This window comes from Canis lupus, chromosome 18 (assembly GCF_011100685.1).
Source record: "Canis lupus familiaris isolate Mischka breed German Shepherd chromosome 18, alternate assembly UU_Cfam_GSD_1.0, whole genome shotgun sequence".
NCBI classification, from domain to species: domain Eukaryota; kingdom Metazoa; phylum Chordata; class Mammalia; order Carnivora; family Canidae; genus Canis; species Canis lupus.
Window position 1 is genome coordinate 12,862,579 of NC_049239.1, and position 25,995 is coordinate 12,888,573.

Consider the following 25,995-nt stretch of genomic DNA (forward strand, 5'->3'; position numbering starts at 1 on the left):
TGGGCTGACAATGTCAGAGGATTAAGTCCTTCAAAAACCTCTGGCTGCTGTTACCAGACAAGGGGATATTACGACAAGCCCAAATAGCAGTTTCTATTGTATGGTCCAAGACAAAATGCCACGATGCACTGCTTGATTCAGGCCTTCCATCTTCTAGAAGGTGACAGCACCCTTATGTGCTCCATTAATGGTCATAAGGAAAGGTTATTCGATTTTTGTTATTTATCCAGCAAGCAGATTTTGAGTGTATTTGGTACACCAAAAACTGCTACCGGATGGGAATACAAATTCCGATAAAACACGGGCACCTGCCCTCAAAGAGCTCCTAAGGACAAGGGCATTTAACACAAAATTACAAATTCCTGTCCCACACATTCTAAAAGGGATGTAGACAGTGCTATGTGACATTTGTTCTGAATTTTCCTGGTCATTGAACTTTTTCTTAGCTCCCTTCTGAAACTCACAAAGCACACTTAAATCTAATTTTCAAAACAGCACAAATCTAGTATTTTTCATGGGAACAATGTTACGTCAACAGCCAGGTTTTAGAACCAAAAGGTCAAAGTCTAGAACGTGACATCCTGGTTTCACGTCATTCCAGGATTTGAAATGAGACACATAAGTGGCATTCTAAGACTATGAAGGTGACCTTGAAAGCAGTTCTTTTTTTTTCCTTCAAATAATGCCTCAGAGAAACAATTCTTACATATTCTGAGTCAAAGGAGCCAACAATTTGCAGTCCCATCTGCCATTCAGAATGCTGCAGAACTTTCCAGTAAAGACTGCCTTATGATGCAGCAGGTAGCGCCAGGTGAGTACACGTGTGGAATGGAAAAGAAGGGTAAGGGTCGTGTCAGCGGGAGGAAAGCCTCAAGGAGCTCCACTAACAAAAGTGATTCATTCCTTCTAAATTTGTAACCTCTTCAGAAACCAGAGGAAGCTGTAGGAAATAGAACAGAGAGGAAGAATTTGTGCCTGAGTGAAATGTGGAAGTATTCCTAAAATGAACTCCAGTTTGGTGATAGTTCTCGTTCTACTTGACTCTAAATGCATGCGAGGTAGAAAGTGAACATTTAAGATTTAAAGATGTCTTGTGAACATGGAGACTAGTCTTCATTTACTTGCATTCAAGAAACCTTTATTGAGCACCTACGATGTGCCCCCTGTCACATTAGGCGGTGTTTATGCACGAATCAATGTTGCACAACAGCTGGCCTCATCTCCCTGTCTATTGGAGATAAGAGTATAAACAAATAGTTACAGCATTAGGTCATTTACGCCGGAACAGACTTTTATAAGGTGCTGGTGGACGGAGTTGGGAGTGGAGAGAGGGAAGAGAGGAACTCTGTAAGCAGAGGCTTTTAAGACGCATGGTCTAGTTCACCAAGCTGATGAGGTCACCGAGGGTCCATGGAGCAGAGAGCCAAAGTATAAAGTATGTCCTGAACAGGCAACTTTAAGCAGCTCATAATGGGCAGAGGGAAGCTATTGAAGGCTTCCGAACAAGAGAATGATGTAATCAAAATGTGCCTCAGAAGTCCTTCTGGTGATGTCAGGGAGGATTGGACAAGAAGGGGAGACTTTGGAATAGACACGGCAGCCAGAGGGGCTCCGGCAGGGGTTCAGACCCGACGTGAGGACAGATGATGTTGGGCAGGGTGATGATGTTAGAGCAATGGAATATGGTGGCTAGCTGCCAGCAAAATAGAAAGGACAGGAACCTCGTGCTAGGGAAAGGTGAGGAGAGGGGAATGTCCAACATGAGTCTTAGGCCGGGCTGGGTTTAAAGACGTGGGAATCTTTAGGGTCTGGGGCTTGGCTTAATGCTCTGTCAACATCTTGAAACCATTAATTTTTAAACAAAGGGCCCACATGCTCATTTTCATCGTGCACTGGGCCCTACAAATCCTATAGCTAGTCCTGTTCCCAGGCTCACCCTGAGCGCAGAGGTGGAGCACAGTGCCAATAACAGACATTAGAAATAGCACACATTTTTTGTTCTAGAGAGGATGGGTGGGAAGACAAGTTCAGTTTTGCAAGGCAGGTACTTATGGGCCATCAAAGTGGAGCTACTCAATAGGCTGTTAGAAATTGGACGTAAACTGCACGCAAGGTATGAGCTAGAGTTACAGATGTAGGAAGTACCAAGGCTAAGGTGTGGGGAGGTGGGGCATGAATGAGACTGTTTAGAGGGAAAAGAAGCTCCTTTCGGAGCATCTATGTTTAAGGGAAAGAGAAGTGGGAGAGGGGGGAGTCAAAGTCCTATGGGAAAATTTTGGAATTGTGTCCTGGAAGTCAAGGAAAAAAAGTCTCAAGAAGGGAGTGATCATGTGAGATAAGCCACAAAGAGACCAGTAGGGAAAAGACCACTGTGCTTGGCGGTTAGAGGGTCCGTGGTCCTCACTGGGACCACAGGTGGAGATGGAGGTCCTATTACGATGGAATGAGCAACCAAGAGGAAACAGAAGAGCAGACTAGCCATTCAAGCACATGGGTTAAGAAGTCAAGAGGAGGAAAGAAGTGTAGAGAATAGAGACAGGTTTTGTGTTTGTTTTTTTTTTTTTCCCTTAAGATGCATAAATCGAGCAGTTTACATGTGAGAGCAGTGCCCTTAAGAGGGCAGAGGAGGGCACACACTTCCAGAACAGAAGTACATTCCGGGATGGGGAATGGAGACAGACAAACTCAGATGGAATGGTTGGACCGTGCATGTGTATGATACACATTATCCCCTGCACATACGTGTTAGGAAACCCTCGACAAGCCTCCTAACTTTCTCGGTAACGTTGTTTGCCCGAGAGTGAGGTGGTCAGAGCCCTGGGCTTTAGAACGGTGCTGAAGGGTTAACTCCTTACAATCTACGAGAAGACACTGCCCAGGGACAAAAATCACTGCTGAGTAGCAGGGAGGGAGGGAGGGAGGGCTCAGCCGAGGTCAAAGCAGAAGCCAGGCTCCTGCAAGAGGCAGAACTGAACGACGCTTGCCATGTGTACGGATGAAAAACTAATAAGCAACTTTGGCCCAGGGTATTAAGAGCTCAACAAGGAAAAAAAAAAAAAAAAAAAGAGCTCAACAAGGGGGGAGAAGCAACTGCCTCCGAATATTTTTTTTAATTAAGCTCTGCAGACCCTCCGTTGCGATGTTAAAGGCTCACGACGGCACCTGCTTTCTCTGTGTGGTCGGGGCCCCTCCAGCCAGCACCTGGGAGCCTGGACATTGTTGCTTGGAGGCAAACCTCTCCTGGGGCTGCAACAGGGCAAGTGCTGATTTAGTGAATAATTAATGTATCACCAAGACCTGAGGCTCCTGCCTCCCGCCGCACAGAGAAGGTTTAGAAACCCATAAAGCAGCTTTACTCTGCGGTCTAATGATTAAACTTTCCCTGGGCCCTACTTCATTGCAGTGAAGTTAAACGCCGACCAACTAGCCACTTAAACCCTTCTCCCCTCCCCCGGGGCGGGGGACTAAAAACAGGCAGATTCCCGACTGGACTGGCAACTGGCGGGGCTCCCCACACGCAGGGCACTTTTGCCACAACCCCAGCTTTGACTCCATCCTCTGCTAGGGCAGCAGAATCGGGCTGTCACTGGAAGGGTGGCCCTACGCCAGCCTCTCTTCCCGCCCCAACCCCCGGGAGCTGGGTGAGCTTCTGCATTAACCAGATGGAACCAGACGGGTGGCACGCAGTGCTCACCCCACCCCACCCCCCGACTTGTCTACCGTGGAGTTAGCTCCTCTCTAGAGCTGCCGAGGTGGCGCTTTGGCGGTTGTGTCTCGTGCGTGCGTGAATCAACCCTGTCACGGTGAGATGGGAAAAGGCCTCACCAACAGTAGTGTCATTGGAGAAATTCCCTGAATGACAGCAAGAAGGAGATAAAAAAAAAAAAAAGGAATCAGGTGGGTAATCCAATGCGGCGGCCACCTGGGTGGCAGGGGCCACCGGCGGGTCCCGAACAGATGCGCGCGCAGGGAGCCCGGGGAAGAGCGGTTCCCCCGCCGCCGCCTGGACACTTGGAGACGTCGCGGCGGCCGAGCCCGGGGACACCGGTGCCCTTCCTTCTCCGCAACAAGCCTCACAGGTCGACCCTCTCTTTCCAAAGGGTTAACCCGCCTTCCCCGGTGCCCTTCCGTGACTCACTCCTTGCAAGTGTGAACGCCCCAGCGCGCGGTAGGTCCCGCGGCCCCCCTCCCCTCCCCTCCTCTCCCCTCCCCCGGCGCCGCGCGCCCCGCACCTACCTCCGCCACCCGCCCCGACGCCGCCGCCCCCCGCGCGCCCCCGGGGCGGCCCCGCAGCCGGCGCCACGCACCCCGCCCCCACCTCGGCCGCGCGCCCCCAGACCGGCCGCCCCCCGCGCGCACCCCCGGCCCCTCGCCGCCTGCACCCGGGGGCGGCCCCGCAGCGCTCCCCCGCCGGCGCCCCGCACCCTGCACCCTGCACCCCACACCCGCCCCGACGCCGCCCCCCCGCCGGCGCCCGCACCCCGCACCTACATCGGCCACGCGCCCCCGGGGGCGGCCCCGCAGCCTCCCCCCCCCCCGCCCCCGGGAGAGCGCGCAGCCCCGCGGCCACCGCAGGCGCGGCCTTAAAACAAAAGCGGCGCCCCGGGAGGTGGGAGGGTGGCCCCGGCCTCACCCCCTCCCCGCCCGGCCGCCGCCGCCGCCGCCGCCGCCGCCCGCCCCCTCGGCCCCTGCTCCGTGTGCGCATGAGCGGAGGCGCCTCCCCCGGTTCCTCCCGAGGCGAAACTTTCTAATTCCCTTCTTTGGGCTCGGGCTGCCGGCGGCGGGGACGGCGCTCGCGCGGCCGGTGGGGAGGACCGGGTGGCCGCGCGACCCCTGCGGACCCCGGCCCGCTTCCGCGGGGCGGCAGCACAGGCTCGGGCCCCTCCTCTCTCTCTGAACGTTTGCCCTTTTTCTGTTTCTTTCCCCCTCCGTCTCCTTCCACCTCTCCAGAGAGGACGAGCGGGGACCGGGGCGGCGGCGCGTGCTCCCCTCCGCCCCGCGCGGCCTCGGCTGCAGGCGCTGCCATGGGGCCGCTCCAGGTGCTCGCTTTCAGTTTCTTAGGTAATTCCGCGGGCGGGGCGGGGCGGGGCGCGGGGGGCTCGGACGGGAGGGCGACCCCCGAGGCCGCTTGCCCGGCTCCCGGCGGGCCTGGAGGGTCGGAGACGGGCTGGTGGCGGCGGAGGTCGGCGCGCGACGATCGCCGCGGAGCCGCATCCCGGGGGCTGCGCGCCCAGACCCGGGCTCCCGCGGCCCCGCTCCGGGCTCCGCACCCCCGGAGAGACCCGAGACCCCGGCGCGGCCCTCCCTGCGGGGCGCAGGCTTCCCGGGGCGGCGGGGGGGGGAGGGCTTGCCGCCGAGGGCTCCCCCGGAGCCCCGTTCCCGGCGAGGTGTTCGGGCTGAGCGCAGGCTCAGCCCCGGGAACAGACTGGGGCCATGTGGCTTCAATTAACCATCGCCGTTGGCCCCCGGATGGCGCCAGAAACAGCTGGACCGGGTGCTTCCCGGGGATGACGAAGCGTTGAAGCGGCTCCAAAGCCGCAGGGACTCGTCCACGCGCCCCTTGCCGGGGAAGCGGCGCCCCCCTGCGAGTCCCGCTGCCTCGACCCCGCGGAGCGCCCGGGACCCCCGAGCGTGCACACACGCACACCCGCACACGCGCGCGCACACACGGTTTCGCACCGAAGATGCACAGGCTGCCGCGTGCACCGAGGCTCGTGCGCTCACCACCGACCGCGCGCGCGTGGGTTTTTGGGCTCTCGCCTCCCTGCGCGCAGGTCCAGGCACAGGCGCATCGAGGCGGCTGCCGTTTGCGGCTGGAGCCGCCCCCCCCCCCGCCGGGGTGCAGATCTGGGTGGGCTTGGGTGTCCGTGGGTCACCCGGGAATGCGGTCCAGGGCTGCTGGACAAGCGTGACATCGTGTCTCTCCCCGAGCCCTCTCCACGTCCCGGCCCGTCCCTCGCTCATCTTCCCCGTGTGCCTCTTTCCTGTGCGTTCTGCTTTCCAACTAACCTGCTCTGTTCCCACCCCTGCTTGTTCCTTTTGCTCGGGCTCGCTCCCTTCCTGTGCCCTCGCCCCCACCTGCCCCGTCGCCTGCCCTTTCCACAGCCCTGTGCGGAGCCCAGGTGCGCGCTCAAGAACCCGAATTCAGCTACGGCTGCGCGGAGGGCAGCTGCTACCCCGCCACCGGCGACCTTCTCATCGGCCGGGCACAGAGGCTCTCGGTGACCTCGACGTGCGGGCTGCACAAGCCGGAGCCCTACTGTATCGTCAGCCACCTCCAGGTGAGGGCGGAGATCCAGCTCCAGGCTCTGCGCGCCTCCTCCTGCCGCGCGCGACCTAGGGGCCGGGCCCTGGGGACTCCACATCCTGCCCGCCAGCCAGAGAGGAAGCGCAGCCAGTCGGGGAGTCCCGGGATTAGACTGGTTGCTCACCTCCCCCCCCCCTTTTTTCTTTTCCACCATCTCAGTTTGCACAGTTGTATCCGCTAAACATTTCCTGCCGCCTCCACCAAGGGTATAGTCAGTATGGAAAGGCCGGGCTGCAGGCAGACCTGGCCCCTGCCCAGAATCCTGACCCAGAGACTTCAAAAGTCCTGAGTGTTCTTGGTTTTGTCTTTATTTTAAATCTGACCTTCTTGGAAATGTGCATAAAACATAGTTTATCCTCTTCTTTCTTACGCTGAGTGGTGATCTTGGGTTTTTCCTGTTTCCTTTGGATAAAGGGTATGGCCGCGCAGAGACACCTTGCAAGGTCACTCCAATCACTGAACCTGATTTTCTCTCATGTGCTGCTGTTCCCCACCTGCCTCTATTAGATACTTTTTCAAAAATGCCCTGGTTGCCATGGTACCCTGATAGAGGAGAACCAAAATGAAATTTCAGGGTGCCTCGATCATAGATTTCAAAGGTCACGTTTTTGCAAAGTCAAAACTAATTTTAAAAACAACAACAAAACAAAGGACCCAAAACAAACTGCTTCGAATCAGAAGCTTTTTCCATGAAAAAATTTTTTTTTTTTTGTTTTTTTGTTTTGTTTTGTTTGTTAAAGTAGACCGGTATTTCTGGTCTCTAAAGCAAGCAAAAGGCAACTAGTCTAACATGCAGGGCAAGTGCCAGAGCTGATCCCTCCAATTTTGGTCTCTCTACCTAGCTGTGTCCCTGTCCTTTGCGAGTAGGTCAGTGTTGTGTGGTTTGTACCACGGATGCCTTAAAATGGAGTCACTTTTACAAAGCAGAGACTGGAGACCTGATAAATTAAACCAAAGGAATGCGGTAAAGTGGATTCTGCTCATTTGCTTCCAGGTTTATACGGAGATGTCTAGACTGCTTCCTCCTGATTAGGAGGGTGGCTATAATTAAACTTTTTTTAAGTTCTGGTAATTGTTCTGGTATTAGTTTCCTTGACTACAAGTTAATGAAGGCAGTCGACATTACCTTGTCTAATATTAGCATGTACATTTTACCTAAAATATTATGTTAACATTTACCTCAGAGGCGAGGATATCCTGTAAATGAATCACCAAATTCTGAAACCGGCTTTGACCAGAATGAGAATTTGCAGCATTTGTCTTAAAAGCCAAGTAGAGGCAGACTCTCTGGTTGATGTGATTAGCCATGGAAGTGTGGAGTGCTCTTTACAGATATCAGAGCCTAAAGAAAGGGACTGGGTGTGCACTTCTCTCAAACATTTAATGGGTCTGAAAATCGAGGCAGGAATCTTAAGTATTTTGTCCAGGGTCTCATTGAATTCCTGACTTCTTTTTCTCTCTTTTTCTTAGTACATCTTGCTAGTCCCTAAATCCTTTTGGAAGGAAGAGGATAACCAATAGCTAAATAAATACAGACCTAGAAGTACAATCTGTTGATAGCGTCCTTATCAGAATATCATCCCTGCTTAAATGTGAGATACCTGTGGCTCTCTGTAGATGCCATTCTGAGCTTTATTGAGGTCCGTGTTGACGCTCTTTGAATTGGTCTCAGTGCTTCCAATACAGCAAGACAGCCTGGTACCCACTTCTAAATATTCTGAGCGGTTTGTAGGTTTGCCTACAACAAGCTGCAGCCACAGATTCAGTGCTGGGGCAGAGCAGAAGCTGAGAAAACTGGTTCTGTATTTCCCAAAGCTTCTTAAATACATCTGCCTAATACTTGGCCTCTGCCTTATGTAGGTTTTAGATAATCAGGACCAAAGGAATTGTTCTTTTTTTCTTTCCTTTTCATTTTTCCGTTTGCTTTATGTCAGCAAAAACTCTAATACCTCTTCTGCATTTAACTTGAAGAGTAAGCTTCTCTAGCTTTTCGTGGAGAGGAAGGCTTATGCCTTGAAATTTCATTTCGATTAAATTAGTAGTTTGTGGAAACAATGCCTGCTTTTACTTTTGACCTTGAATTTACAAGAGTGGAGGAGATTTTCAAAAGTCATTCATACTCCATAAGCTAAAAAGCTAAAGGCCTATTATATGTCACATAAGTAATTTTGACACGTGGATTTTTCTTGAAGCAAGTACGTGTGATTCTTGTACTGTGGGCTTAATTTTGGATGTGTGTGTGTGTGTGTAAGAATGATTGCTGCTTAGACTCATGAAACTCACTTTTCTTCCAGGAGGACAAAAAATGCTTCATCTGCAATTCACAAGATCCTTATCACGAGACCCTCAATCCTGACAGTCATCTCATTGAAAATGTGGTCACTACATTTGCTCCAAACCGCCTTAAGATTTGGTGGCAATCTGAAAATGGTATGTGGTTGGTGTGGAAACAAGTTCCATGGAGTGTGATTGGTCACCTGGAAGGGGTTTACAGGTCCTGGGTATTGGTCATCTTGATTGGTTTCTCTGCCCTATAATTATGGCCTTTGGCAGATTTACTGCCTGAAGCACTAACTTTTCTGGGGAAAATCTGGTCTTTCTTCCTGCAACATGCACTCTCTATGAGCAAGCAGTCTTTCATGCTAGACCAGAGGGGTATTTCGTAGTCCTCATCCCAGGGGAATCTATGTGGGGGCAAGATATATCTGTTGGTTGTGTGAGAAGGCCTTGCATGGCCCTTAATCTTCCACAAAATAGAGCATCTTCCATTTTGATCAAACCCCTGAGGAAAGGACAGAACCAGCCCCTATCTTACCACCACCGCCTTTTCCATCTAGAGAAAATTCAGTAATAGTACAATGAATCAGCACTAGATGTAATCTTTCAAAGACTCTGTCAACCTGGATATGACCCCAACTCCATTTTTCTAGTGAGTATGTGAATCCAGCCCCTTTTCCCCTTCTTTGCTTTTGGGTTTGGGTTTAGGAGACTCTTCGAATGGGATGTTACTTCGCTGGGAAACTAAGCCCCAGGTAGTTTTGCATTTGCTTCAAACTTGAATGCTGAACTTTGGGACATAAAGGAAGAGTTATTATGTCTCTTAAGTAGCAATGGTACCATTAGACCCTCCAGAAAGTTATGAGAATTCTGGATCTCCAAGAAGCGTACCTAGGCTTGGCCATCGAGAGCATGGACTCTGCTGGATCTCTACTCTGTGTGCCCTACCCCTGGGAAGCATTCGGATGCTTGCTGTCGGTTGACGCTCTGTAAAGAGGAACTCCCTTAATAGGCTTCCTTGTCATTGACTATGAGGTTACACTTACTTTCTAGAAGACTGTTGGTTTCCGGGAAGGGCTGATTATTCATTGGTCAGCCTTGGCACTGCATTGGTTACTAGACTGAGACAGACTGCTCTTCAGAGCACATGTGTCGATTAGAGCGTTATCCATTCTTAGGGGAGGTTATCTGGGTTGATCGTTCAGTGCGAAAGAGAAGTTTCTGTAACTCTGCACTTAAATCACAGAAGACTTCTGCAATAGCATAGAGCTTATTCCAAACAGCAAGAGTATGTCCTGACTGCCCGCATTCTTCCAGTGACGGGAAAAGACAATTAGAAGGACGCCTCAACCTTAGCATCAAGTTGATAGACAGGAAAACTGGTCATCACGTGCTGTACTTCCAGGGGAGGGTTTTTCTTGGTCACATCAGGAGTTCATCAATTTCTGCAACTTTGAATTTGTGGAGCAAGAGAGGCCAAATGCCAGAAAGACGGATTTTCGAGTAGAGGGGCTTGTATTCTCTGTCACAGGAGATTAGAGGAGGTTCAGCTGAAGCCTGGTCTTCAGAAAATCAGACTGATTGTTCCTACCCTGTTCTTTATGGATGTGATTTTATCCATTTTCTGTGGATTTTGTCCAAGTTGAGATTTAGGTGGTGGCATTAAATTATCAGTGTTCGGTCAAAGAACCAGGCTTGGGGTGTAAATCTAGTTTTCACCTCCCCTTCCTGATGATCTCTCTCTAGGTCTGACACAAATCAAATACCCCGTGAAAGAATCCTCTTGTTTCTTTTCCCTGTGGACTTTTCTTCCCATATTAAAAAAACTGTAATGCGTTATCAGGTTATAAATCTAAAATGGAATGTGCTTTTAGGGCGCGCATTGCAGCGTATGTTCTTATGTTACAGAAAGGGTACCGGTCTTGTCTGTACTTTACATTATTCTGTTATCTTCATTTTGAACAAATATGGCAGGTTTTTTAAAAAGCCTGGGAGAGAAGAGGACGCATAGTGGCTGAGCTAACATTTCACTCCGAAATGTCCAGAGTCAGGTTTTAATATGGCTCTTTTTAATAAGTTAGATAAGGTTAGTTAGTGTGATTATAATGTTTTTCTTTAACATTCCAACTAACTCATATCCGTTTCGGTGACCACCACTCACCCCCTACAATTGGCTTGGCAGTTTTCCAGTGGGAGAGTTTATTTCAGAAGTCCTACTGGTTTCCTGAAAATACACCAGCCCCTGACATGATTCATTCTGACACATTCCTGTCATCCTGGCTTTAAGACTTCTTTTGCTCTAGAAGGTGGACCCCAAAAGCTCTCTCAAGCACAGGAAACATGCAAGAGGTCTCCATTAGCAAACTGGCAGGCTGGAGGGCCTGAGGTATTAGAGAGGAGGAGGTACTTTCAGTCTCTGGAATTCCAGTGGCCTTTTTAGTGTGTTAACGTGGGACTGACCGACCCTCGGGGCATGGTGCAAAGGCTCATTTGTTTGTTCAGGCTTCCCCCTGAAAGGGAAGATGTTAGTATTTGTTCTGGGCCAGTTTATTTATTTGGCCGATTCTTTGTCTCTGGCATTGTCTCTCCGTTGTGGTGATGCATCCAAAGGCTTCCCCATCAGGGATAGGTCTTTCTAAATGGGAGCATAACTAATATGTGTGGTAGACTCTTATTTATTTTCTTTGCGGCTGCATTTAAAAAAAGGAATATTTGTGTTTTTCCTGGAGGAGGATCAGGTCCCCTGCTTTAGGTTGCAAGCTGAACCCCTACTGTGCACAGGAAGTGACCCCCCCCCCCTTCTCCTTGGAGAGTCGCTTGGCTTGGAGGATTGGGAAGATGTTTTACTTTTTTCCTCAGCAAAAGCTGTCTTACTTGCTAGTAACTAGAGGCATCCTGTGAGATGTCTTGTTCTGGTGAGTAGATTCAATATGGCGATCTCTGGAATGACTTGGGGAAAACCGGAGAATCCTTCTGATTTTGTGCCTTACCACCCAAACCAAGTTTTCAGCTTCATATCCAGAGAGAATGCAAGGAGGATTTTAGGGAGGGGCATGAGGAGAATTTAAGAAAATCATCCCAACTGTTCACAGATAGCCCTGTTTACCTTACCATTTCCTTTTTTATTTCTAAAAAATCTCCTGTAGGCGTGGAAAATGTAACTATCCAACTGGATTTGGAAGCAGAATTCCATTTTACTCATCTCATCATGACTTTCAAGGTAAGGAGCTTGTAGCTTTCTCTCAAATGACACGTTGAGAGCACGGTGTAATTCCCTTTTTGGTATGGATGTCTGTTGTGAGTCGGCCTAAATGGGAACTTAAATATTATTGTTGCCATAAATTGGGATAATTGAGCGGCTTTTTAAGATGGGCATGAATAACTGTGTTTAACAAATACTCTATCTTCATGGCAAGAAGGAGAGAGAGCGCCTCTATTCTAAGGTAATTCAACTGTAAACTTTTAATTAGATCTCTTTTTATTTCCCCACGGAGAGAGGCAGTTTTGACTCTCTCCCAAACCACAATAAAACATCTGGAGAGTAAATCCCTGATCCCTGTGTTGATGTTTTAATGCCGAGCTTGGTAACTGAAAAGGAAGTGTATTATCTTTCATTTGCAAGGGTTTGCAAAATTTGTGGGAACAGTTTTACCATTCCTTAAGAAATGTGTATGCCTTCTTAAATGTGGATTTTCTCATCCTTTTTCTTTTAGAGATGTAAATTGACTCCGGGGCTAGGGAATTTCTCTGTACAAAGTCCCTTTGTTTCTTCATAAGCAGCTGCCTGGAAATGACAGACTTCACATGGCTTAAAGTACATGTTGATGCACATAATACCCATAATTTACCTATTGCTTCTCAGATTAAAATCACTTTGAGTAGTTTTTGGTTGGAGTAGGGGGCCTTATCTGTACCCTCTCAGATTAGGAAAAGGTGCCAGGGGTAGCTTTACCATGTGTGTGGGTAGCCATGGAAGTCCTACCGTGTCCTCTACCAAAGCCCGGAGGCCAGGGAGCATGGATGGGCACGGAAGTCGGAACATGACTAGGAGGGATGGTGGACTGCTGGTTCCCAGGCCTGAACCACTCATCCCCTGCCCATCCCCCCCAGAGGTCCTGTTGCTGATGGAGAGGAAAGTTTACACGGTGACACCTGATACTGGGGAAGGTGGGGAGGGGGTGGGTGCAGGAGTGGGGGGTGCTTTCAGGAAGCAACTCAACACTGTGCCTCCTCCCTTCATTAACCCCTGAGCATGGCCGTTAGAAGTAAAACTCAGCCATGCAGGACAATGTTGCCTTCATGTTATGTGACACCTAAAAATACACAAAATTTATCGTCACTCATGTTGATGGTCCTATCTTTTACTTCAGAAAGGGCATCTGTTGTTTGCCTACATGGGTAGTTCTGAGTTTCTGTACATCCAGAGGTCCTTTGGGTACATAGTCTGTAGTTAAATAGTCATTCAAATGGGTACAATGGGCCAAAGATGAAACTGCGCACACAAGTGCAGAAGGTCAAACAGGAGGTGGTGAGACATGAGGAAATGGGTACGAGTTGCCAGACTGGAGCTGGTGAGAGAAAACTCATCCTTTGGATTCTAGCTCACATGTGAAAAGTGACATCCAGGAGGTTGGACAGGCTTGGGTATGAGTCCCCATTCTGCCCCTTACTGGCCCGTGTGGCCAGAGCTTCCTCTTTGGAAGGAAGAACGGAAGAATAAGAACACCTCTACTCTAGGGTTGGGTGACCTGGGCCTCTGCTCCGGGAATAGGCGTAATCTTGCTACCTGGCACATGAACGGCATGCGATCATTTTTACATATGCTGATGCTTAGCAGATAGTGCTTACTCTACAAATATTTACTGAATGAGTAAGTGGATAAAGGAATTCAGCCCTCTTCTGTTTGTAAGAAACTGCCCTAGGTCCTATGGGAGATTTTAAAGATACCACCATTGCTTTTCTCCAAGACCTTCCCATCTACTAAAAGGAGGGAACGTAGACTTGCAAATAATTTCTATCATGGAGTGTGCTAAGTGCCCTAGCAGAAGTTCAGACAGTGTCCATTCTGGGCACGGAGGAGGGGGAAGATAAATCCTTGCCTGGGATAAAGGAGAAAGCTTCATGAGGAGAGGTCTGGGGCTCTATGTGACCCGGGCCAGGAGGGCTGAGCAGGATCTCAGTGGGAGGACGTGGAAGAAAAACCATTCTGCCAAGAGGACACCGTCTGAGAGCAAAGCCCTGGTGGTGGACAGTTCACACAGGGTTTCTTAGGTGTAGATGTGCCTTAAGGCAGGGGTGGGGGAGGTGGGGGGGAAGGGGAGTCAGATGACAGAAGGACTGGGCCTGCTGGCTAAGGGGTGTGAACTGTATAGGAAACAGGGAGCCATTGACAAGGAAATGAGACTGGATTTCAGGAAGGTGGCGAGAGGAAACAGAGGAGGGCCTGGGACCATGAGAACCGAGGCTCATGGGGAGGCCCCTGTTGATGTCTGTGTTGATGGGGGGCTCACCTTGGAGAGCACCTGCTGTTCACGCACCCGGGCCTGGCTCTCATGTAGGAAGGAGCCACCCCTGAAGCCAGTTCGTCCCGGAAGTATCACCAGAAATGCTTTTTCAAATCACACACGATCCCCTTGCTACCATACTGTTACCCTCCACTTCCACGAATGCCTTGGAGATTCCTCATCCACTTTCCTGAGAGTCCTCAGTTGGGCCATTTGGAATCAAAGGTTCAGCCACAAATCGGAGAAGGATAAGAAGCAGAACAATAGAAGGGAGGGCAAGGAATGGGATGAAGCAAAGGTCTCTTGGATGTCCAAGCTGTGGAAGCAGGAGCGTGGTGATAGAGCGACAGGAGCCAGGGCAGGAGCAGGTGGTGGTGAAGAACACACGTTGGCCATGGAGGTAGCTGCTGGCTTAGGTGGATTGGGTTTTCGTGCACCAGTGAAATCTATGAAATATATACACGCTGTTTCCAAAATCGTGGCTCTTTTTATTGAGTATAAATTCAGAGGTAGCAGGTTGATGCGTAAGCGAAGAGGGTGAAGGGCCTCCACTCTGAACAGACCAGTGTTGTCCTGGGTTCCAGCAGCTTGCTAACTCCATCCACAAGGAATTGGATAACTCGTCAGTGGCCTTTTGGGACTCAGAAGCTTCCAGAAGGGAGGGAGAAGGAGGCACAGCCAGCACTTGCTGTAAGGCTTTTCCTCTGCTCACTTCTGATACAGAGACATCAGGCTGGGCTGTCCCCATGTGTCACCATCCAGGAGGCAGGTCTGATGGCTGAGTTAATTATTGTTTTTTTTTTTTTTCTTCTTACTTAAAAACCCTTCATCTCATACTCTCGAGTTTAATCAACTATCATTTTCTTATATTCTGGAATAGATAAAAATGAAAAAACCCAAGCAAGTAGTAAGTCAAAGAATCTGAAAATGTGACGTTCCGTTTTCTTACCCTTATCTCTTTTTATCCGTGAAAAAGGCCATCAAGATTATTAAGGAAGGCAGAAGGAGGCCTGGGAATGTACCAGTCTCACCATTAACAGTCAAATTTAGAGTGTTTCTTCCAAGCATTGGTTTTAATTCAGAAGCAAGGGATCTGTTGGGGTTCTGTTTGCTGGGCCGGCCCAACTGCCCTCTGTACCCCCTGCATTGGAACATGTCTTCCACTGCCCAAACTCTCCTTGGCTTGGAGATGGCAGTCTTTCTTTTCTCTTCTCTTGGTCTTCCCTTGGACATGTCCATATCCTAATTGCTGCTGCTTATAAGGATGCCAGTGACAAGGGATTAGGGCCCACTGTAAGACGTCATTCTGCTTTAATTACCTATTTAAAGACCCTATCTCCAAATACAGTCACATTCTGAGGGTCTGGGGATTAGGTCTTCAACATAAGAATTTGGGGAGGACACCATTCGGCCCGTAACAGGAGGTTAAGAGATGATGTAATGAAGGCTCCTGGCTCCACTTTCTTTCCTTCTTTGGCTAGTCCCGTGTTGATGCATTTTCTGGAGCAATGACTTTGACTCTTTAATCTTGCCCTTTACTTTTTGGTGGAGGGGGGAATCATATCTTTGGGGGTTTCAAATATTGCACGCCAACAGTGATTCCCAAATCCATGGTTCAAGCTCTGTTCATGCAGCTGGATGCCAGACCAGCTTCCAGTTGTCTAGTAGGCGTCCCCTTGTGGATGTCTCACTTGTAACCAGTCCAAAACCAGATGGCTTCCTTCTCTTCTGTGGCTTTGCTGTTAGCAGTACAGTCGCCCCCCGCCACTGTCCAAGCTCAGGTGCCCATGTTTCTCTCCTTTTCTCCCTTTCCACTGAAACCTGATTGATCAGCAGGTACAACTCAATATATTTTACTAAGTCCCCTAAATTTTCAGAGCAGCCTGTTGCATCTCTTTCTCTCTGTCCATGCTGTAATGCTGGAGTTAAGACCTTCCTCTTTTTTCTTCTTACTTGGTTTCCTTGTCTCTTGGGGGTTTTTTTGTTTTGTTTTGTTTTTCTTTTTTTTTTTTTGTTTTGTTTTGTTTATTGTTTTTCCATGTCCGAGAACCATGCTGAAATTACAGTCTGACCATTTCATTCTGTCCACTTAATCTTTCAGTGTTTCCCTTTCGTGGCAGAAAAATAAAGGAAACCACTTTGCATGGCCAACTAATTCCTTCCTCCCCTCGCCAACCTCTTCTGCCACCTGTAGCCACCTCTACCCACTGCCCAGAAGACACCTACCCTTTTAGGGTCCACTTTGACGCCTGGAATGCTCTGGAGCATTCCCTAGCTTTTGTGTGTGTGTATGTGGTAAAATAGCCAAAATTTGCCTTCTTAACCATTTTCAAGTATACAGTGCAGTAGCATTAGGTGTCTTTGCAGTGTTATGCAACCATCACTACTATGTATTTCTAGAACTTTTTCATCACCCCAACTCCAAACTCTACCCATTAAGCAATAACTCCCCATGGCCCCCTTCCCCCAAGCCCCTGGAAACCCCTCATTTACTTTCTGTCTCTGTGTATTTGCCTATTTGAGATGTTTCCTTTATAAGTGGAATCACACCATATCTGCCCTTTTGTGTCTACCTTCTTTCACTTAGTAGAATGGTTTCAGGGTTTATCCATGATGTAGGAAGTATCGAATTTTTTTTTTTTTTTTTTTTTTATGGCTGAAGAATACTCTCTTGGATGTATATACCGTGTTTGGTTTATCCATTCATCTCTGATGGGTACTTGGGTTGTTTCTGCCTCTTGGCCATTGTGACCTCCGCTGTGAACATTCATGTACGAGCATCTGTCTAAGTCTCTGTTTCAGTTCTTTGGGGAGTGGAATAGCGAGTTTGTTACTCCTTCCTCGAAGCACACTGCAGGAGACCCTACTATGGAGTTTTGTATCGTAAATGATTTATACCTATGTGCTTCATTGGGCCATCTGTGGCCTGCAGACCACTGCCCGATACTGAGCAACAGTCATTGCACGTCTGTTGAATGATTACATGAATAAATGAAGAACAAGCCCGTAGCCTAACAGGTGCCAACTGCCTATACCAAAGAGTTTTTGCTATTCAGTCCCACTTATAATCAGCTCCTAAAGAGAAACAGCTTACTCATCTCTGTTAGGGTGGGAGAAAGTGCAACATTTCGAGGCTAAACACTTGCCTGCAGGAGGAGGCTCCATGGAACAGCCTGAAGTATTTGAAATCTAGCCACAACCCAAATACCAGTCAGGGTTTGTGGCGCACAGTTGAGTGATATGTCCATCTGACATTAAAAAAAAAAAAAAAAAAAAAAAAACCAGATTACCAATAAAAAAAACATGAAATGAGTCTTTTCTAACCCACCTTTAGACATTCCGGCCTGCCGCTATGCTGATAGAACGATCATCTGACTTTGGGAAAACCTGGGGCGTGTACAGATACTTTGCCTATGACTGCGAGAGCTCGTTTCCAGGCATTTCCACTGGCCCCATGAAGAAAGTGGATGATATAATCTGTGATTCTCGCTATTCCGACATTGAACCCTCAACGGAGGGAGAGGTTTGTTTGCTTTTTTTGTTTTACATTCTACTTACAAATCCTTTTTGATCATTGCAAAAATACCCATTACTCTTATATCTATTTTTAGGTGATATTTCGTGCTTTAGATCCTGCTTTCAGAATAGAAGATCCTTATAGTCCAAGGATACAGAGTAAGCTTGTTTTCGAATAAAAGCTTTGATGGAAAACAGCAATCATGGAAGAACTCTTACCCAGAGCACTGTTACCCTGAATCTAAATATTCAGTGCTAAATCCACCCTCTTTATTTCTTTTTATCTCCACAATACCCAATCATAGGCTCCTAAAATTGGCAGGAATCAAAGTCCTTGCTGATGGGGAACACGTTTTGATTAGAGTAAAAGATTTATGTCATAAGTATTCAAACAATTATGCTGGTCATAATACCATATTTATTTTATTTTTCAGTATAATATATATAAAATATATGTTAAATAATGTAATATATGTAAGTTCTATAAACATTTTATATTTCAAATTCTATTTCTTATAAATACATTATATATATTTATATATATGTAAATTAGGGTATAGATTAAGCTGTTGTAACAAAATGTCCCCCAAAATACGGTGACTCAAATAAAATAGGAGTTTATTTCTCTCTTATGAAATCATCAAGAGAGCTTTCCAGAGAAGAAGGGTAGCTCAATTGCTACAAGTAAGCTTACTAGATAAAATAAAGGATGATGCCCAGTTAAATTTGAATTGAAGATAAACAGCAAGTTATTTTTTTTAGTATGACTAGATCCCATGTAATATTTGTGACTAGTACAAGGATATCCCATGCAACGTTTGTGATTGGTGTGACTATGCCCTGTGTAATGTTTGAGACAGACTTCACTGAAAAAATATTGTTTACCTGAAATTCAAATTTAACTGAGCAGCGTATATTTTTACTGCTATATCTGGCAACCCTAGCAGTTAGGCCACCCAGGTCCCTTCTGTCTTGTAGTCTTCGTTATCTACATGGTTGGAGCTGGATCGGCACTACCATGCTGTTGTCTTAACCTATGGGAATGGGAGGAAGAAGAGGGCAAATGACATAGAAGCCGTACATCACCTCTGTTCATATCCTGTTGGCCAAAATTAGTTCATGGCCAACCTCAGGACACACTGGGAAACCTCTCTAGCTAGGTGGCCACATGCCTTCTCACACTCTTGCCTAGGACTCTTCTTGTCAAAGGAAGAAAAGAAGAAAGAGTACGGGGCGGGGGGGTGGGTAGGTGGGAATCAGAAGTGTCGGCCATGCTCAATATGCTCAGTAAGGTGAGGGTAGTATTTCCATTTAACAGATGAGTAAACTGAGGCTCAGAGAGTTGGAATAGTGTACGTGAGGTGACAGATCCTGAACCCATGTTATGATTCTGAATTTAGGGCTCTTTCCAACATGTGACAACCATGCTTCTATTATTAGAAAATTAGTTTGATCATCTTGGGAGGCAAATTATGCACTAATTGAAAGAATGGGATTTAGAGTGTGACAGACCTGGGTTTAAATTCCAGTTCCAACAGATCATAGCTCTGTGACCTTGAGCAAGGAAGCTGCTTAAACCTGTTTTTTTTTTTAGGCTCTTTTTTCTCATCCATACGTAGAGATAGTAATATTGACTTGAGCATCGTTATGGAGGGAAAATGAGTTCTAGAAATGACCTCCAGACATGCCTGCCATACAGAAAGTGTTCAGCAAGTTGAAGCAGCTGCTGGTCTTGATGTTGCCACCAGTGTGGCCTGGGTCTTGCATGGACCTGGTCCTGTACCTCAGAGTGGAGGGGATGAGAGTAGCTCTTCTGCTACTAAGGTGTGGTCAGCTGAGCAGAAGCAGTCCTGATTCTTGCTGATAGTTCCAGCTGAGGATGACCCTGTTTGGAACCAGGGCCCCATAGAACCACCCAGCGTGAAACTTGGAGGAGTAAATTGGAAAACATCCAGGAAATATTGCCAGAAAAGTGCTTTTTCCCCAACTTAAATTAATTTTACATGTAGCCCAGACCATCTCTGGTCTGTAATTTACTCATTCATTGTATTATAAAGCAAATATTTATGGCACCTCCAGCCCCATGCCTTTTCTGGGCGAGCTGTGAGGCCCACACCCCCTGCTCTCAAAATCCAGTTGTGGGGAATGTCCACATGGGCTCCATGACAGATTGCTCATGGAGTCCTAAGAGGACTCATGGTTGGCTCCTTTGTAGGTGAAATTTGTGGGACTTGGGGAATGCCCCGCCATGACAATTCTCTTGTCTTTCATTGCTAAATGGCATTAGAAAATCTATTTCTGTATTCGAGAGGCATCAGTTTTGACTGATGATGCTTGTGATTGACTTTGTGTTCAAGGGAACAACTGAAGTCTCTTTAGTTGTCCCTATTGTTGGGACCTTGGGGCCTTACTTCAAAAGGGAATTTTGCCTCACACCAAAAGTCCATCATACAGGGCTCGGTTGTTTTTAACTGTGCTAGGAGAGAGTGGAGGGCACACATTTGCTCTTCTGAGGGCTTCCACAAAGATCGGTTCAAGGGCTTCTAAATACTCCAGCTGTTCTTCGGCTTTTGTCATCTGGCCTTTCGTCAATAGGCGCTTGTACTCGTTCTGTGCAGGAGCATTTGTGCAGGAGGAAATGTTGGCATTCATAAATTCCATTCAGCTAAGTAGTACCACGGGTTTCTCTGTTTAGTTTTTGATTTTACAAAGAGCCTAAGTTTAATGCATGGACTCACGGACTTTCCCTTTCAACCCACAGCCATTTCTATAGTCTTCATTGTAAGCGATGCATGTATTGTAAGTAGTGAAGATTGTATTTGGGCTTTGAAAGTCTCTGATGCATGGGGCCAACACCCTGTAGTCCTGTGTTGGAAATGAGAATGCATCAGCACAAATGAAAGTAAAGCTCAGGAGTAATTTTAGGCTAAATAGGACAGGGGAGGACTGATGGACAAGTGAGTCTTTTGGGGTCCACTTCAACAAGAGCAACTTAGTCACTGATGAAAACACTGGTGGAGAAGGATGAACAGTTAGCCCTTGAGTTATCCCGTGACTATAGAAGCTAAATGGTAGCCCAGTTTCTACGATAAGCATACATCTATAGACCCAGGAAGGAGAAGAAAAGATAAGAGAAATTGATCTACAAGTAACTTAATATTTAGGAAAAAAAACAACTTGCACCAACCTCCTAATACCGGGCTCCTTTATCCTTATGTCATACTACAGACATCAAAATAGAACAAAAAAGTGGGGGGACCCTGATGTCATGTAAAAATGTGGTGGAGATCTTCTGTCCCTAGGTAGGGGTTATTCCATAGTGTTATTATTTTTTTTTAAGATTTTATTTATTCATGAGAGATGCAGAGAGAGAGGCAGAGACACAGGCAGAGGGACAAGCAGGCTCCTTGCAGGGAGCCCGATGTGGGACTCGATCCCAGGACCCCAGGACCACGCCCTGAGCAGAAGGCAGATGCTCAACCACTGAGCCCCCAGGTGCCCCCCCCCCCATAGTGTTAAATCTGTTTTAGCAACGTGAATTTCATCTATGTGGTGGGAATTTCAGATAGTATTTTTCTCTCCAAAAATTAACACAAAAATGTTTGATCCTAACTATCTTATAATAATGAAGAGAATTGGAGTGTGTTGATAAACCCTCTCCTACCTGAATGGAATCCTCTGCTTTTGGGGCCGACACTGGTTGCTGTGGGCACATGATGGCATTGCAATAGTTCAGATCACTGTGGGCCGATGGGTTTTGGCAGTCATGCAGCTGCGTTCTTCATTTTCTCTGCTTTCATGCTTTTTCCTGAAACAGCCCAATGTTCTTTTTACACTGGTGAGGAGATCATAACCCTCCTTTCTTCCAGAGTCTGTCACGTTATGTTAAGCATTACTGGTATGGTCATCTAGATCATGCAAGGGGGTAACGTCTAACTTACGTTTTTATTTGTTGTGCCTTTCTATAAAGAGAAGAGAGGCTGTATAATTGCAAAAGAAGCCCTGCTCGTTTGCTTAGACTTTTCGTCTTCTTGGTGACCTTCGTAGATCTCTTAAAAATCACCAACTTGAGAATCAAGTTTGTGAAGCTACACACTTTGGGAGATAACCTTCTGGATTCCAGGATGGAAATCAGAGAGAAGTATTACTACGCAGTTTATGACATGGTGGTTCGAGGAAATTGCTTCTGCTACGGACATGCCAGCGAATGTGCCCCTGTGGAGGGATTCAGTGAGGAAGTAGAAGGAATGGTAAGCAAGCACTCGGGGGGCTTTCTCCTTTAGATGGATGATTCCAAAAAGCAATTTGAAGCTAGTTTTACCTTAAACCTTCCACAATTTCTAGGGTTTTATTTTTCCAGACTGACTTTTAGCTCTTTGCATCATACTGGTGGTTGATGGTTGGTTTTCTCTTTGCTAACTTCCTTGGAGTATGAGAAGAATATAAGGGCTACTCGTGTCAGAGACAATTAATTAATTTTTTGGAAATTGTTGCAGCCAGTTGCTGCTACCATAGATATATATATATATGTGTATATATATATGTATATATATATACATATATATATATTTTTTTTTTTTTTTTGGTCAATAAGGCTTAAAAAGTTTTCTAAATAGCCATCATGTCTTCTTTTCCATTAGGGGAGATTAGACATCACAAGCATTCCCTTCTTTATGCTACGAGGCATAAAGTGACCAGCCCAGCACGGAGAACCAGGACATTTGAACCTGGAACCATGGGATATGATTTAGGAATCCAATGGGCTTTGTTTCTTTATGTGTTTTTTCTAGTTTCATTCTTTTTCCACTTTTAGGCTGTGTTGTTAGTTCATGTACTTCTAAAAATTGGGGATTGGGGTGATTTGCCAAATGGATAAAGTTAGGGTATTTAGCAACTTTCTAAGTGAACTGGTAATTCTTATAGATCTGTAGGATTTTAGAGCTAAACAGGATTTACTCAACTCACAGCTTCTCCCTTGTGAGAAGGGAGCAAGAATTAAATAGCTAGCTCACCAGAGGGCCCGAAGTGACTGATGGAAATTCAAATGGAGCTCTCTGGACTCTGCCCCTGGGTTCTTTCCATTATTAGCCACTAGGCCTCCCTTGATGAAGAGTGTGTCTTCATTCCTTGCTGTTTGCTCTTTCAGAGATTGTTACTCCTCATCTAAGACGGTCCAGGACTGAGTGCATTCAACTGTCTGAACTTCTGCTTTCCATTTGCTCCAGTTAGAACACTTGCCATGGATAAAGTTGTGTTTTTAGCAGAGACTAAAGGGAGGAGGTGTCCTTGTAATCTTGTTGCTACATCTTTCAGAGACTGTTAGGTAGATGATGTTTATTTTTCAGCAGAACAAATCTGGCGTGTAGCTAATGTCCTGTAGCCCTGTCGCTGTCACAGCTCTCATGGAACATTATGTTGTTGATTCAGACCCTGTGGAGTCCTATGGTGTGTGCTTTGCAAGTGTCTCTTTATTCTCTGTAAAACTAGCTTGCAAGGAGATGATCTTACTCCTTTGCTCACTGCACTCCTGTCAAGGTGAGTCCAGGGCAGACCTGTCTGTCCTGTTCCTGAATTCCATTCTATAGAAACTAGTGTTAAGGTGAGGTGCCCAGGTACACGCATATTTGGGAGACCAAAAGAATTTATCTTTTACCTGCCTCTGGGGCTTAGGTGTATCTTGCCTGAGACGCAATGCAGAAGAGCACCTCTTGGGCCCTTCATAAAGCAAAATATTTTTTCCCCCCTGAGATTTTATATTTCCTTTCTTAAAGAAAAAAAAAAGTAAATGCGAACATAGTAAATGATTAATATTTTGAATCTCGCTTTGGTTGGAGAAACAATGGAGTGCTATGCCTGGAGACAAAAAACAAAAGAAGCAAACAACCCATTCTTTTAGGTGGCGTGATGGTAAAACTTGCAGTGATGGGAGTTGGTTTCCAGGTGGTGTGTGTATATTTAATTCTGCATTAGAACTTTTGCTGATTTCTCTTAAAATAGGTTTCTTTGGGGCATAAAGTTTTTTTTTTTTTTTTTAACTCTTAAGTAACTGGTTCTTTTGGTTTTTAATTCTTAAGTGACTGATTTTGTTCATCTGGGTTTCTTTTCATTGATACTTTGATAAAATATGTATTGAGCAGCTGTCCTATAATAGGAACCATTCCCAGGGATGGGAGTTGGAGCCATCAAAAAGGCAGAGCCCACTGCTGAGAGGGACAAAATAAAGACAAATCCTCATTGTGGTGAGCTGGAGATGAGGACCCGCATGCAAAGGGGTTTGCATCTCCCACTGATTATGGAGAAAGTCTGGCCAGCAGCATCTCTCTCACTTTGCTCCCTCCTCTTTTTCTGACTTTCAAGGTTCACGGACACTGCATGTGTAGGCATAATACCAAGGGCTTAAACTGTGAGCAGTGCATGGATTTCTACCACGATTTACCTTGGAGACCTGCCGAGGGTCGAAACAGCAATGCCTGTAAAAGTAAGTCTCCAGCAGAGGGACGTTTTGAATCCGTTCAGATTCCGGTATCCATTTGCTGATTGCAAACATGAGTCTGCAAAAGTTACTACCCTGCTGCCAGCTTCACCCAGGTACTCTTAGGAAACCAATATCCACTCAGTTTAACGAGAGCGTTAGTATGCAGAACAGCAGCCATGTGTTCGGCACATTTAGTAGAAGGTGGGAAATGTGTCCCTGACGTTGTACCTGTCTTGAAGGCAACATGATGGTGAGAGAAAAATGAAAGAAAACTATGGCATGATAGACCATTAAGGCCTAAGAAATAAGGAGCAAGAGTTTTTGGCCTTGTTTCTGCCCAGCCTGGCTAAAGCCCTTGGCATGCTTCCAGCCAGCCAGCCCCAGGGTATTCTCTGGGCACAGGTGCAGTTTGAAACTGTCCCCTGCCATCCCCGCCCCCCCCCCCCCCCCTCTGGGCAGCAGCATGCCTGCCCCTTCCCCCAAGGAGGACTGTTCTAAAAGTTCAGAAACCAGTGAGGGCTGGTGTGATCAAGGAATTGTTTGTAAGTACCACCCAGCAGCCTTTGATGATAGCTAAGATTGCTTAGGTAAGAAGAAAGGGGTGGGAGGAGGCAGGAGGGAAGGAGGGTGGGTAAAGGGAAAGGAGTTCAGATAAGGAGAACTGCACAGAGCATAAGGCCCCAAGGATGGTCTCATGACCAACACAGAGTCTACAGTGGGAAATGATTCCAAGGTTTATTTATTTAATTTTGTAAAAGATTTTATTCATTCATGAGAGACACAGAAAGAGAGGCAGAGACACAGGCCGAGGGTAAAGCACTCCCTAAGGGGAGCCCGATGCAGGACTCAATTCCAGGACCCCCCAGGGTCATGCCCTGAGTCAAAGGCAGACGCTCAACCACTGGGCCACCCAGGCATCCCTGATTCCAAGGTTTAATTCAACCAGTGTGTCAAGGACAGTCCTCTGCGAGGCACCAACGATGCGTCAATGGATACTACCCAGCCCCATTCTATGGGAGGTTGTGTTGTAGGTGGAGACAGAGGAGGCTAGATTGCAGAGCCCCTGGGAGGGCTGAGCCATTTTGAGAAGACAAGAGCCCACATGTGTCGCTGAGCAGAGAGCGAGATGATATTAAAGCCAAGTTGACCATGGGGACTGCCTGGTGGTCAGAGTGCGCCCAGAAGGCTGCCAGATGGCTGTTCAGCAGACCTTAATTCTCACTCAAGAGCCCGGTCGAGTGTGCTGGTGGGAATGGAGAGGAAGAGGATCAGGCCTTCACACCATGTTCCTTTAAGCTGGCAGCCCAAACGGGCTTTTCTAGGATGTGTCACCTAGGAGATTCTCTGGAGCGACATGTTCTGGTCCTACCCCAAGGAACCCAGAGGCATCTTCCACGTGGTGGCAGCCTTCTGCTGATAAGCTACCAAGGGGGCTTTCCCCAGAGGTTTCCTACTTTTTACTCCTTAGCCCATTCTCTTCCAAAGAGGGCAGATTAGTGGTTCATAAAGCTCACGCTTTGAAGGTCTCCAACATGATGTCAGGCAGATGTGTCCTTTTTCATGGGCGCCTAATTGTTGCTATTTTGCCTGAACTTCATCCCTAGTTTCCAGAATGAGCTTCTTCCTAGCAACCCCATCCTCCATTAGTAAGTAGATTTCAAAGGCTCTTCTTGACGTTGGTCTTGTCACACAGAGTGTAACTGCAATGAACATTCAAGTTCGTGCCACTTCGACATGGCGGTGTACTTGGCCACTGGAAACGTCACTGGAGGGGTGTGTGATGACTGTCAGCATAACACGATGGGACGCAACTGTGAGCAGTGCAAGCCGTTTTACTTCCAGCATCCGGAGAGAGACGTCCGAGACCCTAACCTCTGTGAACGTACGTGGGGAGATGTCATGACGTGGGGCCTATT

The 25,995-nt window shown here is 47.2% G+C and overlaps 1 protein-coding gene across 2 annotated transcripts in view; it reads left to right on the top strand.

The window, feature by feature from the left end:
• Positions 1-3,555: 3,555 nt before the first annotated feature.
• Positions 3,556-25,995, top strand: part of LAMB1 (laminin subunit beta 1) — a 70,694-nt gene continuing 48,254 nt past the window's right edge. Inside the window, exons 1-11 of one of the 2 annotated variants that reach the window (XM_038562689.1) lie at positions 3,556-3,897; positions 4,101-4,168; positions 4,951-5,061; positions 6,106-6,281; positions 8,602-8,737; positions 11,731-11,804; positions 17,423-17,611; positions 17,700-17,763; positions 21,652-21,854; positions 23,962-24,082; positions 25,773-25,961. In XM_038562689.1, coding sequence (XP_038418617.1) covers positions 5,025-5,061; positions 6,106-6,281; positions 8,602-8,737; positions 11,731-11,804; positions 17,423-17,611; positions 17,700-17,763; positions 21,652-21,854; positions 23,962-24,082; positions 25,773-25,961 — 1,189 coding nt within the window. In that variant the 5' untranslated portion in view covers positions 3,556-3,897; positions 4,101-4,168; positions 4,951-5,024. Of the gene's footprint in view, positions 3,898-4,100; positions 4,169-4,950; positions 5,062-6,105; positions 6,282-8,601; positions 8,738-11,730; positions 11,805-17,422; positions 17,612-17,699; positions 17,764-21,651; positions 21,855-23,961; positions 24,083-25,772; positions 25,962-25,995 lie in introns of those variants that run through there. The other variant, XM_038562690.1, reaches the window with a different exon arrangement.